At 38.3% G+C, this 17,008-nt stretch overlaps 1 protein-coding gene across 6 annotated transcripts in view; it reads left to right on the top strand.

The window, feature by feature from the left end:
- Positions 1–12,421, top strand: part of OFCC1 (orofacial cleft 1 candidate 1) — a 190,313-nt gene extending 177,892 nt beyond the window's left edge. For 4 of the 6 annotated variants that reach the window (XM_027654185.1, XM_027654187.1, XM_027654184.1 and 1 more), the window contains one exon: positions 443–5,243. In XM_027654185.1, coding sequence (XP_027509986.1) covers positions 443–613 — 171 coding nt within the window. In that variant the 3' untranslated portion in view covers positions 614–5,243. Of the gene's footprint in view, positions 1–442; positions 5,244–12,117 lie in introns of those variants that run through there. The other 2 variants (XR_003529499.1, XM_027654186.1) reach the window with 2 other exon arrangements.
- Positions 12,422–17,008: the final 4,587 nt, after the last annotated feature.

Here is a 17,008-nt window from a genome sequence, read left to right as displayed (position 1 = left end):
GAACATCATAGGAAGAAACTATTTAAAGCAACGGGCGTAAAAATCCCCATTCCACTGTTTTACTTAAGCATTTAGAGTGAGAAAAATTAGGCAAATTCACATTTCACATGTGTTTAAATTGTTAATCTCACTGCTCTATCTGTATTAGTGAATACATTTACAGTAAGTTTTACTTTATAATATTTTGGCAGAACTGTTAGAAAAATTGTTATAAGCCTAGGAGTGGAACTGAACCATGAAAGCTAAACTGTAAGCTGCTGCTAAGCTGGGTTATTAGTATGACAGAATAAAATTTCACACACACAGAAGCTTCTAAGCTGTGATATTTTGAAAGCAAGAAGACAGGGGTGGGGAAGGGTAACCAAAGTCATCTATGTTCCCTCTGATATTTCACTGAATACTGACATAATAATATGTTGGTTTTGTCTGTTCTGTTTTTCAGGCGTTTGGTGATATTAGTGAAGAAAGTCTTTTGTGTAATGAAATGAACACAGCCCAGGAGCGCATAAGTGAAATGGACAATGTTCTGTTTACATCTACACGCATCAAGCTGAGGAAGAAGAAAAAGAGTACAGCAAGGTGGAAAAGTATTATGATTAGTATCTGTACCTAGCTGAAGAACACTACTGATACCTAAGCATAAAATGATGGGAGGGATAGAAGAAAACAAATAATCTGAAAATATGGTTTCTCTTGGGAAGACTAGGGTGCAATCAGTTAGAGCTGAAATTTCACAGCTGTATTTTCCAGTGTGTCTTCATCCTTGGGTAGTTTCATTGTCTGTGTCCTGTTTAGTTTTCCAATGCCCTCTGGGGAGTGAAGTTCAGTTAAAAGCACCTTGTGTTACTTTTAAATCCACAGTAATGTTGTCTGCTAACAGAGAAACCTTGGAAAGTTCACTTGAGCACACAAGACAAATTATTTTTAGGAAAAACTGATCAATTTATTTTATGGGTTCTTGCTCCAATATCAGTCTTGTTGGGAGAGGGAGGTCATACTTTGTCATTGGTATATTTACATAATGTCTATCTCTGCATCCTTTTTTCTAATCTTCAGGAAATCCAGTTGTCTCTGACAAGAGCTAGTTCCTGCAGTCATGCATATTCCATGAAGTTGTTTCCATCCTGATCCACATCCATGGTATGGTTACTGTCTGATAGGGTTTATGTTTCTGACAACCACATCTCTGTATGTAAAGTGTTATCCTGCAAATGCTCCATTTGTAGCTCTTCTGTGATTCAACAAGCTTTGCAGTGTGGTGAGCTCATGGGATCAGATCACAGATCATGCAAACATTATTATTTCATATGATTTTTTTTCCTTCCAAACTGTGGAACACTCCTAAATTTCTCAGGTTTGCTTGCTCCTGCTTTTTCAAGTTTGCTTGTACCTGCTAGCTGTGGTGGGGAAAATGTTGCTTATTTGTCTTTCAAGTTTCATGACTGAAACATTAACAGCATTTTCAGTAATTATTCAAAGCACAACACGATTGTAATTACAAGACTGCAAAAATGCCCAGAAGAGGAACAATGATGGCTTCATCTTCCAGTTCTGTAACCAAGTCCCAACAGGTTGCAAAATTTACAAGATCCCAGAGACCATTCTTCTGAGGTCTTCATGATAGCCATACCTGCTTCCCCGGGAGCTACAGAAGCTTAAAGCAACCTGGAGGTTATCCTCATGCTTTCTTAGCAGTATTAAAGTTTTGCTCATTGGTTTGAACCAGTTAGTGCCTATTCTATTTAGCTCCATACAAATGCATCAGAAATTAAGTCCATGCCACAAAGGCAAGAACTATGAGAGACAACAGAAGGAGAAGATGGGAAGGGGAACACAGGCAAGAAAGGTGAAATCATTTGTGCAAGGCCACCAAAATCAGAGGCATGTGTAGAAATATAGGGCAAACTGCCAGTGCCCTAACTCTTGGTCTTCCCTGTGGTAGGATCCTTTTTGTTCTGAAAATGCAGTTGGAAAAGGGAAGAGTCTCACTTTACTGCTATTTTGAATCATTTATGTAGAATGCTGTAATCTATTAACTTAGTAATCAGTGACATTTTTCTAGCATGTGTGATTTTCTGGTGTCCCTTTGTTCACTCTGGTACGGGACAAATTTTTCAGATCCACTTACCTTTGCAAGATCTTACCCAATATATTGAGCATTGTTGATTAATTTTGTTACTTAAATCTATGATTCTCATCCACCTGAATAATCAGGAAATTACATTAGGTAGTAACCTGAACAATCAGGAAATTACGTTAGGTAGTAACCTGAACGTTTAAATGTCACTCCTGAGAACAGTTTTTCTTTGGGTTTGCAAGATAACAATCTGGTTTCCAATTTTTTTTTCTGGTTTATTTTTTTTTCCGGTTTATTTTTTTTTCCCCCGATTTATTTGTGTGCATGTGCATGTGTGTGGTTATTTTATGAGTTACACTCAGACAGAAATGGTGTTTGAATCTTCTGAATATTTACAAGAACTGATGCTATTTGTGTGGTTTCTATTGCATCAAATATTACTTGGATGACTTCTCTCTGTCATAACAGGAATAAAATTGCCTTTTTAATGTTTGCTTTGCCTGTTGACCCTTTAAACCGCTGTACATAACTTTGAAAAAGAAACTAACTGAAAAGAAATCATTCAGTCTCAGAATTTTTCTGTGGGTTTTTTCTGCCTGAGCAGCATTGCTCTTTTCACCAATTACACCAGATTTTGGGGTAATACCAGTTACCCCACAATAATTAATGACACACGCAATATGGTGGAGGCTGCTGGGATTGCCTGTGTTCATGACTGTCCTGTGCTGTGACTTAAGATCATGATCTGTAACCTATTCCAGTTTCTGGGCCGCTGTACCAAGAAGACAGCATCATACTATGTGCATCATACTATGTGCATCTTCTTGGCCTCAGTTTTGTCTTTCAACATGACTGACTATAATGGTAAAAATCCCTTTGGGCAATATTAGTACCCCAGGTTTCCCACTACTGAGTTATGATATCCCAATCTGGTTCTGTGAGATTTTGACTTCAGTGTTGGTAATACAGTGTTGGTAGTTAGTCTGATGGCAGGACTGACTTTATTTGCGGAACCACCATACCTTCAGTTCTAATAGGATTGTGCTGACTTTTTAGCAAATGTGGATCTGGTCCTGAGATCCGCATGAGGGACTTGATTGACCACTTTTATTCCCTCAGTTATACTGGAATATCTACACTGACTTTCATCTGATCTGGGATGTGAAATTCTGTAATTACATATTTGTGAAAGATGAATTTAAAGTATGCTTAAATATTAAGTAGATCTACCTTACTTTTTTTCCCAGAAAATGTAACATCCTTCCTATTAATTTTGATTACTTACATCCCACGAGTTCCCATGATTGTTGGTCAATATACAGTGGGTGGCATTGGCTTTGAAATTGTTTGCTGAAGTGCTCTTATCAGCAAGACCATCCATAATGCTCAGTTATAGCTGGATAGTAATTGCCTGTCTATGCAGTGTTCCTTTACAACAGTTTTCTCCTGTGTAGCTATATATATGTAGTCATTACTGAAAAGTGTAAATAAAGAATCCTTTTAGTGGTGTAGTTTCCCTGGGTACCTACTGTGCTCTTATTATCTAAAACATACTCCCCATCTGTAGTTCTGTTCTATTAAAGGATAAAGACATAACTATGAATTAAAAATTAAAATGCTTGTTGCAGATTGGAGAGCAAGGTCTAATAGAATATATCTGGTGCTAGGCTCACAGTACAGTAGATAGATTACACTAAGCACCAGTTAAGCAAGGGGATGAAAAATGAGTGATTTTCATCATTCAGTTAAATATAGTGCTAAGTGGTATGTGCTAGCATTAAAAGCAAATTACTTAGCACTTCACCAATCACAGCATGAGAGCATTCCATTGGAAACAGTATTTCCAGTGATACTCAGTCCTCAGTTTTATTAAATAAATCAACTGTTAATGCTTAAGGAAGCAGTAGAAGACATATTGTTATGGTAATATAAAGATTGAAAATGTAAAAATAAAGAGACACAGTACCTCATTTTAATTAAATGTGCTAAGAAAACTTCCCTCTCTCTTAACAACAAAACTCCATGGTGCTGGCAAATCTGTAATTTCCTGTACTTTTTTTAGGTCTTCCTTTCTTCCTAATGAATATGACCTTTCTTTTTTTTTCTTCTTTATAATGACATCTTTTTTTCTCATAAATCTGCTGACATGTCACTGAACATTTTGATGAGCTTTTCTGATTCCCTCCTATATCTCCTTGATAGGATATTATTATCCAGTAATCTAAAGATAGGGAGCCTTATCCTTGGCACAGGTACTTTTTGACTGCTCAGTTAAAGACAACGGAGATGTGAGAATTTACAGCACAAGAGGGTTTGACATTGCAGCCTACCTTTATATCCCATAGCAACATTATTTCCTCCACAGCAATGGGCACTGGGAGACAGTAAAATCTGCTGTCTGAACACACGGAAGATGTGAGTAGTTGTAAACCTTCCTGAATTTCAGACCATTCCTAAGCCACCGACTCCTCCTAAACAAGAGTCATCTATTAGGAGCTACACAGCTAAAGTCCTGGGAATGACACATGTGGAAGATGGTCCAAAGTCTGAGCCACAGACTTACTTCACCAGCATGATCAAATATTAGTAGAAGAAAAAAATTAAAGTTCAGGTATAAAAATTACAAGATTGGGGAGCCTATGCATGAAGTTATCTTGAGTCCTTCATTTCACCCCAGTGCCATTCTATGTGGAATCCTATTTTGAGTTTTCTTTTATGACTAGGTTTGAAAGCTATTTTCTATGTAAAGTCTATGGTGTTTGTCTGAGATAGAGTTAATTTTCCCATAGCGGCCCTCACAGTGCTGCCCTTTGTATTGGTAGCTAGAAGGGTGTTGATAGCACACCATGGCTGTTGCTATTACACATCATGGTTATTATGTATATTGCTAAGCCATGCTCACACACCATCAGAACAGTCTCTCCAACATTCTCCTGTTCACTAGTAGGCTGGGGATGGGCAAGAAGTTGGGAGGGGACACAGCTAAGACCGCTGAGCCAAACAGATCAAAGGGATATTCCAGACCATGTGATGTCTGCTCAGCAATAAAAGCTAAGAGAAAGGATGAGAAGAGGATGGCATTCATTATTTATGACATTTGTCTTCTGGAACAACCACTACATCTACTGAAACTCTGCTTCCCGAGAAGTGGCCAGACATCACCTGCTGATGGGAAGTAGAGAATAAAATCTTTTGTTTTCCTTTGCTTCCACTAAACTGTCTTTATCTTCACTCATGAGGGATTTTTTTCCGTCTTATTTTCTCCTCTGCCATCCTACTGAGGAGGGGAGTGACAGACAGGCTTGGTGGGCAACCGATGTCCAAGCAAGGTCAACTCACCGCATAAAGAGACATGTGTAGGAAGTGAGGGACAAACTGAAAAGATGAAAACTGAGAATCTCCTGTAGGCACACAATTGCAGGAGCTCATACACGGAATAAAATACCATGTCTTCTTTGTAAAAATGACAATCAATAATTTTCTGTTGTGAGGGGAGGAAGAATAAGGGGCAATCAGCTTAAATATCTTGCAAATTTTTTTTCTCATTTTTGTAACCTACCATACCTAAGGGATAAGCTAGATATAGCTGATCTATTTTTAGTACAAATGTTGGTTGGAGGTGTTTTCAGTTTTATTCTGGCCCTACATTTCTTGGATTCTGTGAAAATTATTGTCCAAAACAACTACTGTTTCCACTTGTGCTTAACACTTTAGTGAAATCAGTGTAGTCTTTCTACTAATAGTCTAGGATAAATATGTTGGACCTTAAAGAAATATTTTGCAAAATCTTGACTTATTTCAAAAAGTTTCCTTGTCAAAAAAAATTGCCTTTTTTACAATATATATTCAGAACCAAGACATTTAAGCAACGCTTCTTTCTCTTTGTGTAGCAGATTTTCATTCTCATTTCCCTGTCTTCTTCTACTTAAATATGCACTCCAAAGTTGCCTTTTTTTTTTCTTCTTGTTTTACTATATCTTTATTCAAAGTACTTTCTTAAACCTTAAAACAACAGATATTATTTTTGGTACCAATATAACCTTTTCTTCTCAAAATACTTGAGGACGTGATACTTAACCTAGTTTTCAAAACATAGAATTCCTTTTTTCATTTTCCTGGATGACACGTAATGGTTCTGATGCATCTTTTCTGGGTATGTCAATTCTGTCATATACACTAATATGAAATAATGACACAAGGTTGACTTAAGTAGACATAATAGGGCATATTTCTAAAACATTCTGTGTGGGAGGTATATGCACAGATCTTGCTACTTGCTAATGAAATTGGGAAAGTTCTTCATCTGCACTACAGTATATATTTATAATAGCTTCCTATTCCAAAGGCGCAGAGTCCTTACATAATAAAATAATAAAAATTAAAAAAAAAAAGGACTCTGAACAACATTGTCTTGGATAGATTTTAGAACTTCACCATGTGCAGTGAATTTGGAGCAATAGACAACTATCATTGCATCCTGAACCAGTGCAGGAATGTGTATGTGCATGCTCATGTGTATAGAATGATAGCAGGACAGATTTCAGTGGAAAGCCTCTGTATTTCAAACTTTTCCAGGGTTTTATCTTCTGTTGATGTTGTTTAAGTCCTTATTTCCTGTCTTGGAATTCAAAATCACTATTTGAAGGCTTTTGTCTTTTTCCACAGATATATATATTAGATATAAATGTATTAGAGAGGCTCTGAACTATCAGAGAATATACATTACTTTTTCATAATATCTTTCAAATTAAAGATGGAAAAGTCTAAATTTGTTGATGGTCTCATCACATGATTTTATTTGTTTAACAATTGGTGGACAGGAATTGGTTATAGTCTCCAATTCCTGGTCCCCCCTGCCACATTCCCCCTCATTTTTAAGCATCGGTAAGTTTACCACATTACATTGGTCTACTAACAACTCTTAAATGCTGTCTTTTCCTTAGGAATCAGTGACCTTATGCACATGTATCTAGCTTATCAGGAACTCAACATTTAACTTGTGTCTGAGGGTGTATGTATAAACTGAGGGCTTCTCTCTGCCCCTCTGACAGCCTGAGGGATTATAGAAGGAACGTCAAAAGAGCCAATACAGGCACAACTTGGACCAAAAAGAAAATAGTGAGTACAGACTATGAGCTGTTTCATTGAGGTTGCTAATTTTTAGTTTTCCTTTCTACCCTTGCTATTGTTGCGGACACACACTCTCCTTTCAGCACAGCTGTGCCACCTGAAGAGATCATCTACAGCTGCTTTTTCATGCAGGAGAAGTTCCCTTGGGAGCTCTCCCTCACCCAGTTCAGGATGAGTAGCAAATAACTTCTGTTCCAGCTGTTCAGACCTTACAGGGCCACGTTTGTCCAAAACAGGTGCAAGAGCATTCGCATGAGCAACTCTACTAGCAGCTCCGAGTGCAGTCACCTCTGAGAGAAGGGTGGTGAGGACAGGTGGGAGCGAGGTTGTTATTTCTTCATCCAGCACAACTGCAGCTGAAGTGGATTTCTACTCTGTGTGTGTGTGTGTCTGTCCGGTTTAAAGGTTTGTTGGGAAGTCGTGTGTTTCTTAATTTGACTATGAATGTTGTGACTGATAAAATGTTTCTTTGAGATTAAGATTAAAAAAAATGCAAGAAGTGCAGTTCCGTCAGAATGTGCAAAGAAGCAACACAGAGAGACTAGACTACATTAGCAATAGCACAGGACAGTACAAACAGATCTGCAGGCCTTTATCTGATGCTGAAGGTTTGGCGTCCATGCCCCACAGGTTGTAGGGGTTTACTTCACACTTGTAATCTGGTCCTGTGGATTTAAAACCCATTAGGAACTGAGTAAAATAGGTTTATTCCTGGAATAAACCTTCTGGAATAGATTGGAATAATCTTCCGGTCTAGTTTCAACTAAGGAAACCAATGGATGTGCCCAAAAATTATAGTGTGAAGCAGAAAGCACACTAAGTGGGGACATTGGGAAGATTTGGCCTGAAAGTTCATCTAAGATATTTACCTCTGAAGTTACCCATGGCACCGTGTTTGGGATCAGGAAAGACATAAAATGCCCATCTAATGGATCAAAGTTGATGGTTGTCCACTAGGGGAACCTGCTCAGCTCTCTGGTGGCTTATACTCCCCACAGTAGTAAGGTTGTCAGCCAAGTAATTAAATAGCTGTGTGATTTAAAATACATAAATATTCCTACTAAGATGAAAAATATGGTTCACTTTTAACCACATAAACATGTTTTCAAAAAGAAAAAAATGTAATTTATGAGATTTATTATTATTATTTCAATTATATACTCTGCTGCTGCTTTCATAATTCCCTTTGTCTGTTCTGAGGGAGAAACTCAATCCATACTTCATCTACCACTCATGTACCTTGGGGTAAAGAATAGCACTAAAATGGGAGTTGTCAACCAGATTGAGACTTAGGAACACTGAAGAAGTGATGGAAGACTTTGTATCTTCCCTGAACACAACGGACATTACTCTGAAGAATTAAATAGGATATTGGTTATGCCCTTGGCTTTCTCTAGTACACTTGTCAGCTACTCTGTGTGCTATGTCTAATTATGTGTCATGGACAAGGAGTCCTATGGACTGTGCAGGCTGCAGACCTCTGAAGCCGACTCAGCTGGGCCATACACAGTCCCAGTTGTTATATTCCTGGGTAAGATGAAAAAAAAGGTGCTGAGAAAGATACTTCTTCAAGTGAAGGACCCAATCAGAGGACTTCTCCAGGCTTCTGATCAGATGGGACCTGAACAGGAGAGGAAAGGGGCCTCATACAAGGTCAGAGCTTTGTCAGCAAAGGCTACAGTGTTTTTACTGGCTCTACAAGGTTCCAGAAAGGGGAGTGATTTGTCTGGGTAATTAGGTCAGGACTGTAGTAGTTTGGCTTCCTTTTATTCTTGTTATGTGGATAACTCAGATTTATTTTTTCTTCTTCACGGACTCAGCGGTACAATTTCAAAATTGACATGGTGCTCATCAGAAGTTAGTAATTGGATAGTGCAACCCATTTGTATGATAAAGCTGAACTGTTCATTTTTGGTTTCTAAAAGCTAATAGGCATTGTTCCTTCTCTGACATTTGATTTTAATGGCTGTAATGTTGCTCCTGTCTCAACAGCTATATGTCTGGATGTTTTCCTTGACTCCACACTTCCTCTGCAGGCTGCAGGAGACTATTTTTAACACTTTAGCTTCTGCTATATGTAGTAGTTTCCTCACTCCTCCAAATGCTGCTTATCCCATGGAGCTGTCAAAGGCAAAGCACTAGCATTCAGCAGTGAATTAAAGCTAAAAGCAGAGGTGCAGGTTTTCCCAGGTCTGCACTGCTCTAGTTAATTCAGAAATAGCATAATCATAAAAAAAAAAATCTTCATTACAATTTTGCATCAGCACAATCCTGAAAGTTGGTTAGGTGAGGTGAAACTTTGGTAAAAATGGATGTATAAAACTCCTCTGACTGTATCATTTGCCACTGAATGGAGTTTTCCAAGGTACCACTTTTGTTACTGTAGGACTGACTTATTGCAGCACATTTTTCTTTGGCCTTCAAGCAAAATCAATTCATGAACTATGCAACACTGCTTTAAGGCTTCTTTTATGAGACTAGCCTAATCTACATATGGCATTGTCCCTACTTTACAGTCTTTTAATTGGCTACAAGCATCTTACCATATTGATTGAAAAATTCTTCTTACATTTAGAGCTATAGCTAATTATGATCTTTCTCCTCTCCTTGTCTTCTTGATTTGTAGTTCACATCTCCTTCTCAGGAGCTCACTCCTTTCTTTTTCAGCCTAGAGTTTCCTCTACTGGATCTCGTTCCTGCCCTGTTTTCATAAAACCTCATGTCTAAGCCACTGCTGTTAGCAAGATACTGAATAAGATGGACCTGGGGCTCAGTGGCAAATTCTGCTTTCCAAATAAATACTGGGAGGCTCTTGATAGTATCATTACGTTATCTAAGATTGATTGTGTAGAGATTATTTCAGTAGCAAAATAGAAAATATAAATAAAAAAAAGTCAACTCTAAGTGTTTTGTTTCGTTTTGTGGAGGCTAAATAGAGGTTACAGAAAAAAGGTCAGTCGGTAAATAAAATGCATATTTCCCTATAGTTAAATACAGTAGAATCCTTACTGAAAGGGCTGTTAAAAACAATTGTCACTCTTGATAACTGTAAATGTGTAGCAAAGTTAATTCACGAACATATTGTTATGGAAGGAGTACCAGAAGAAAATGCTATGATGAAATATTGTTTTCCAGAAATTTGACTGTAGTAATTTCTTCCAGATTATGATCCAATGATACATGAACTTCTAACTCCTGCAAAGAAAAGAGTGTTAAATATTGTGGAATATCTATCTTAAGACTGTTGCACCATGTTGCTGTACAATGCTCACTACTGATGTAATCAATGGGAAATCTGTCTAAGCAAGAAAGACGTGAAATGGTATGCCACACTGTCATGAGTAAAACTGATTGAAAAAATTCCACTTGACACACTCTGTCACAAATGGGGGGCAGAAATTTTAGCATAATTCAGGAACTCAAAAGAGAGTTATTCCAAGACCTGGAAAATGTTGTCATCAATCTCTTCGGAGTAAAATGTGTGAATTATTTTTATTGTTCCATATTTTAATATCCATATTTCCTTCTTTTATGCCTTATTTTACACATTTAATTTAAATGAGAGCAAATGTATTCTGGCTGAATATCATATATATGTTGTATATAACAGAACTATGATTAACTATATGAATAATTATCAGTTGCAACTAAACAATTCAGATGGATATTTTCATTAAGAAAACAACATAGGGTCATTATAAGGTTCTGGTCGCTGCCCCAGTCTTAGAAAAAAAATATAGTTCTCTGAACCGCCAATCTGAACTGGTGATAAAATATCCCAAGTAGGCTCACATTAAGCTGGATAATATGCAGGCTGCTTGATTTGTATTGAATATGTGTCTGGTGGCTGGAACCCACTGTAATGAACTAGCCCACAAATCACAGCTTAATGGGAATCTACTTATACATATTGCTTAATTAAAAGTTGTGAGCTTATTAACATGTGTCTTTGGCACTGAGCTTTGGGGATGTAATCTCTGTGCAAATAAGACTAGGTTGTAAAAGTTTTATAGATTGACAATGGTATTAAATTCCATACCTTAATAACCCATCATTTTCTCAAAGCATGGTTCCTATTCTGTATCTGTTCGAAACTGTGACAAATTATTTGTTTGTATTCCTTTACAGTGTAGGACTTTGTGTGCTTGTTTTATCTCAGAGAGCTGGTGCCAATGATGTTTCATCTACTTCTATCCTCTTTTTTTGGGTGTTGCTAACTATTCTGGCTGTCATACAAGCTCAGAGACTTTTTTATTACAGACACCCCATGGCACAACACATTAGTTAGAATTATGCCAGTGTTTCCATTATAAACCTCTGTTTTTGTGGGTTTATAACTTTACTGTAAAAATTTGCTTCAGGCTCAAACTTGGACTAGAAGTTCCAAGAATGGGAGAGAACATTTTTTAACAATTAGAACAAAAATCTGTAGTATATTGTTCTTGGTTACATGATTTTCTTAATTTCTGTATAGATAGTTTCAGAAACACTTCTGTCCAGTTGTTTTTTTCTCTATATCTCAGCTAATTCCACTTCATGTTCATTATAGATTTCATTTTACGTAAGGAAAAAAAAAGAATAAAGCAACCTCTTGTACACTTTAAGAACGTCTTCTTTTTTCTCTATGAAAATATTTATTTTCAACCTATTTGGTACCTCCCCTTAGAGGCTTTGCTATATGATTATGCTACAGGGGGGAGAAGAAGGAGGGGATTGTTAAATGGAAATAGATGAGCTTTCAGAGGTTGTTGCAAGATTCCACTGGTTTTTCATCAATATCACATGCACCATAGCTGTCCTTTCAAAAGAGAATCATTCATTTTCACATTACACTCTCTGAATCACAGATCTGTGAAAGAGTGAAGAAAATAAAGATCTATTCTCACTAGTTTTGGTGTCTTCTTCTTCAGAAACTCTGCTTGAGAAAAAGACTGGTTAGCTGTGGTTATACCTCCTCCCCTTCATGTCTCATTCCACATCAATGTCCCACCAGAGAGCAGATGTGGCAAAGAACTTTGGTTTTCCCCAGCTGACCTTGCCAAAAAAGGGTTAGAAACCATTTCAAAATGCCTTCTTCATCCGAGAAAGTTGTCTTTGCTGCCAGCATCAGATCACTCTGAGTAAGTACAAATGAAACCAGATCTCCTTAAAGAATTTAGAATTTAGAAGTGAGGACTTGAGTCTCAATGAAGAACTTGAATGCGGGGGGACAGATCAGTCTCAGGGAAACTACATTAAGCCTCATGATGTTTACCAGAGGTCTACACAGTTCTTCTTCTGTGTAGAGGACAGGCGAATGTGTGCTATACCTTTGTTTCTGTACTTTACTATCATGCTGTTCACTAAAATCATATCTAGGGGAAAAACAGGGATGGTTGTTCAAACAAACAGGGAGATGGGCAGGATTCTAGTGTGCAGATCTGTCATATCTGACATAGACAATCTGAGACCTGTGCAGTGCTGCTCATATATATACATATATATATATATATGTACATATATATATATATACACACATATATATATAAATACACAGAAGTAACTCTGCAGCATTTAACATCCTGCTTTGCTGAGGCTGCTGAGCTTTTTGGGCTGGAAGTCAGCTTAAAGAAGACAGAAGTTTTCTATCAATCTGCACCCCAGGAAGTCTTCCCCACATCACCACTGGCCAATCAGAGCTCAAATCAGTCCAGCAGCTTAATTACCTAGATAGCCTCATCTCCTCGGACAGTAAGATTAACAGAGAGATAGACAACAGGTTAGCAAAGGCATATAGTGCTTTTGGAAAACTCCATAAAAGAGTCTGGCAAAATAAACACCTGAAGAAAAGTACAAAGATCAGTGTTTACAGAGCCATTGTGCTGTCTACTCTTTTATATGGATCCGAATCATGGGTCATCTACTGCCACCACCTGTGACTCCTAGAACGCTTCCATCAGCACTGTCTCCATACAATCCTAAATATCCACTGCTCAGATTATGTGACTAACATGTCTGTTCTAGAACAAGCAGCAGTCACAAGTATTGAGGCCATGTTGCTGAGAACACAGCTGCATTGAGCAGGACACATCTCAAGGATGAAGGACCACCACTTCCCTAAGATCTTGCTTTATGGTGAACTTGCCGCTGGCTGCCGCAAGAGAGGAGCCCTGAAAAGGAGATACAAGGACTCCCTGAAACAACATCTCAGCCTTGGCCATATTGATCAACATCACTGGTCTACTCTGGCCTCCAATCGGGAGGCCTGGAGATACACCATCTATAACGCTGCTGCTTCCTTTGAGAACACACGCAGGATCACTCTCGAGGAGAAGAGACAGTGCAGAAAGAATCGTGTCTTGCCAATACCATCCAAAGAGTCTTTCTGCTGTGCCTTTTGCAACTGGACTTGTCTATCTCGTATCGGCCTTTTTAGCCACCAACGTGCTTGTAGCAAGTGTGGGCAGAGTCCTTCCCAAATCTACATTCGTGAAGCCTAGCCATGAAAAAAATGAATACATATAAATACTGTGCTCTCCCACAGTGTGCTGTCATCAAACAAGGATTATTACCAACCTTTGGAGATTGTTGCTGAGAGTCTCACATTTGAGGTACCCTGAAAGAGGGCATCTACTCCACACTGCAGTTCACCTTGTGTTCAGTTACTGTCTGTCCTGAGGCCTAAATGGTGTTGTGCCTTCTACAACTTTGGGCTGAAAGCTTTGGGGTGTATAACTACCAGGAGTTTACTGCTAAGAGAGGTTTTTGTTGATGAAAACGAGAGAAAGAAGGAACTGTTTCTGAAAAGAGTTCCTGAATGGCCTAGACCTATTTTCTACTCCAGTCTTTTGTATCATGCTGGGTACTACAGTGAGATCCCATCTCAACAAACTGAGATCCAGTAGCCAGCAGATCTGGACCAGGCTGTGATATTTCACAATCCTGATTGGTACAGAGCCTGATGCAAGAGGTGGTCCTGTATGAGGTTTTACAGTGAGCAATATACAATAATGAAGGATTACTCAGGTGACGAACAACTAGATATTTCTTTCTAGAACAGGATGCAGATGAATATGTCCTAGTTGAAAAAAAAAGTATTGTTTTCGATATAAAATAAACTGTATAGCTACTCTGCATTCACAGCAGTTAACATAACTGCATATGGTAACTGAATAAACTAAATTAGAATATTCTTGAAGGATTTTCTTTTTGTAGCTCACAAATTTTGAGTTCTGTACACAAACCACTTTTACTCTAGTTCCTTCATTTTTGCATTCATCAGCAGTTCTGACCACTGAAAAATAATTATTTCAGTTTGGCAGAAAACTCAATTATTTTGAACAACTGATCAGAAAAAGATCAAGTCAGATGTGGTTTTGATTTCAGACTTCACAACTGTGTAGCAAAAAGGAATTTTGAAACAAATGCTTGTTTCAACCTGAATTGTCAAAACATTTAATTACAAAATGAATACACTGACAGAGCTGTATTTCTTGAAGGAAATTATTTTGACAAAAAGTTCAGCAACATGTCCATGTTTTCATAAATCCATTTGATGGTATCTTTTTGTCTAGCAAAATTTTTCCCTACTTTAATCCCAAAGCCACACTATTAGGACCTGACTCAAGAAAACAATTAAATACCACTGAAACTGGAACTTGAGAAAGCAACTGAAGTGTTGAGCACGCTAAGTTTCTGGCCTGATTCCTTCTGGAACTCATTCTTCAGAAATCTACTCCCTCTTAATTAATTTGATTAAGTAGCGTTTTGTCTGAGACACCCTCCATTGTGAAGAAAAGGAAAGTAAGAGGAGCTAGTTGGCAGTTAGACTAATGAGAAATGATAATTTCTCTAATACCCTGCCAGGGTCCAGTAAAATACTACTCGCATTACAATAAAAGTTATATTTCCCTAATCTTTTAGAGATGTGTGATTCTTTCAAAATTATATTAAAATCAAAGACTTATTACTGTTCCAAGCCTCAGCCCATTTGTTTTAAGAGGTATGTTTGAATTCCAGGGAAGAAAAAGGAGAATTAATTGCAAATCTGTCCTACATGCTTTTGTATTAGATCCTTTCCACAATTTTATATTATTTTATTTTTTTTATAATAAGAATGAACCTATGTATGTCTTTTGAACATCCTCATTCATTAGGCAGCCAAGGATTGCTTTGGAAGCAATGTTTGTGTGTTATTTAACCTAGGTAAAAAACCCAGAGACGATAACACCAGCCCTCGCTGTGTAGCACAGACAGCTGAGCAATTAACCCATGAGCATCCTCATTTAGTTGCACTTCTCGTACACGTGTTGGTTGTGAGAAAGCCTCACAAAGGGCATTCAGAGACACAGCCAAATTGATGCCAGAGTGCTAGGAGAGCAGGGGACAATCATCAAGGGTTTTACCGTATGGGATGCGTCCGGGGAGCTTGGGGAATGGTGCTGCACCACAGACTGCCCATCTGCTGTCATGGGGGGTGATGGCAGAGGTTGAGCTGTTAATGGCAGTGATAGAAGCTCCAATGCTGTAATGCCTCTCCTGTCCAGGGGAAGCTTGGCATGCAGCTAGGCATGTACCTTCCTGGTTTTGGAGCCAACCAAACCTGATTCTCCCACACTGCCATGCTCACTGACTCCCTGAGGCTTTGAAGGAACATGTACTGGTCACACAAAGGGAGTATAGCAATTCTGTAGCATCTGGGGTACAAGTAACCATAAAATGGGCAAGACCTGAGAAAAATCAAGCTATTGGTGCAGCTGCTTTCAGCAGGAGATTTTCAGTTGCTACTCCTTCTGTGCTTCAGCAGTCAAGCATGCAGTGACCTGCCAAGACCAGAGGAACATCCAGACCTAAGCAGGGATCACAGACACTCCTGAGCCTTTATATAGGTCACACCTAGACAAACAAAGACAAGCTGAAGCCATTAACTCTGTGCTTTTTGGGTCCTCTGCGTATGTGACTCAGACTTTCTCTAACACAGTGTATGAGTATACTTTCTCAAAGATCTAATTGATATTCAGACAGAACTTTGTTCATATTAATGGAATTCACAGGTATGCTTCAGGGAAAAAAATCAGCTTTGTAATGTGAATTTAGGTGTATATTGCTTAATCAAGGCTTTTCCAAATTAATTCACTAGCAATAAGTATTCATGTTGATTCTCTTTCAAAAGTCTCTTTTTTTCAATGCAGCCAATAATTTTTAAACAGTTACAGCTCATTATCAAAGAAAAACTGATGAGGCTGTTTATGACACAATTCAAAACCAATTTCTGTTAAAATATTATCCTTTTTTCTTCCATAGTGTAGGTATCCCAGGAAAAAATTATGTTTTATCTGCTACCCCAGAATGCCATTGAGCAGAATTCCATTTTCCACCTAAAAAGCCTCCTAATAGCCTAGTCTTTACAGAAAGATGAATCAAATCCTTCCTTCACCAGTACAACATCAGCTTCATGCCCAGACACTGGTCCTGACAGAAAAGATGCTATGCAATCCAGACTACAGCACCAAGGATATAAGTAGAAGAGGAATAAGGCCAAGAGAGGTGAGACCTAAAGAGACGAGTAAGAGAATATAGGGCCGTAAGGTCAACTTTGCCTTTGACTAGGTTGAAGTTTAAGGAGTGCAAAGGATAGAAAGAGTTATTTCAAACTACAGAGTAATGAATGCCCACAATACCTGACAGCTGGATGCTAGTTTCACTGTACTCCCTTGGATGAAACCCTGTTCCTTGTGAAATCAGCTGGAACTTTGCCCACCTACCCCAGGGAGCTGGCACAAATGCTACACAGGGACCAAAGAAAAGGGGTATGGCCATATT

Source organism: Corapipo altera, unplaced genomic scaffold (genome assembly GCF_003945725.1).
Source record: "Corapipo altera isolate COAL_440 unplaced genomic scaffold, ASM394572v1 60, whole genome shotgun sequence".
Taxonomy (NCBI): domain Eukaryota; kingdom Metazoa; phylum Chordata; class Aves; order Passeriformes; family Pipridae; genus Corapipo; species Corapipo altera.
Note: the sequence above shows the minus strand (reverse complement) of the source record. Positions and strands in the feature narration are given on the sequence as shown.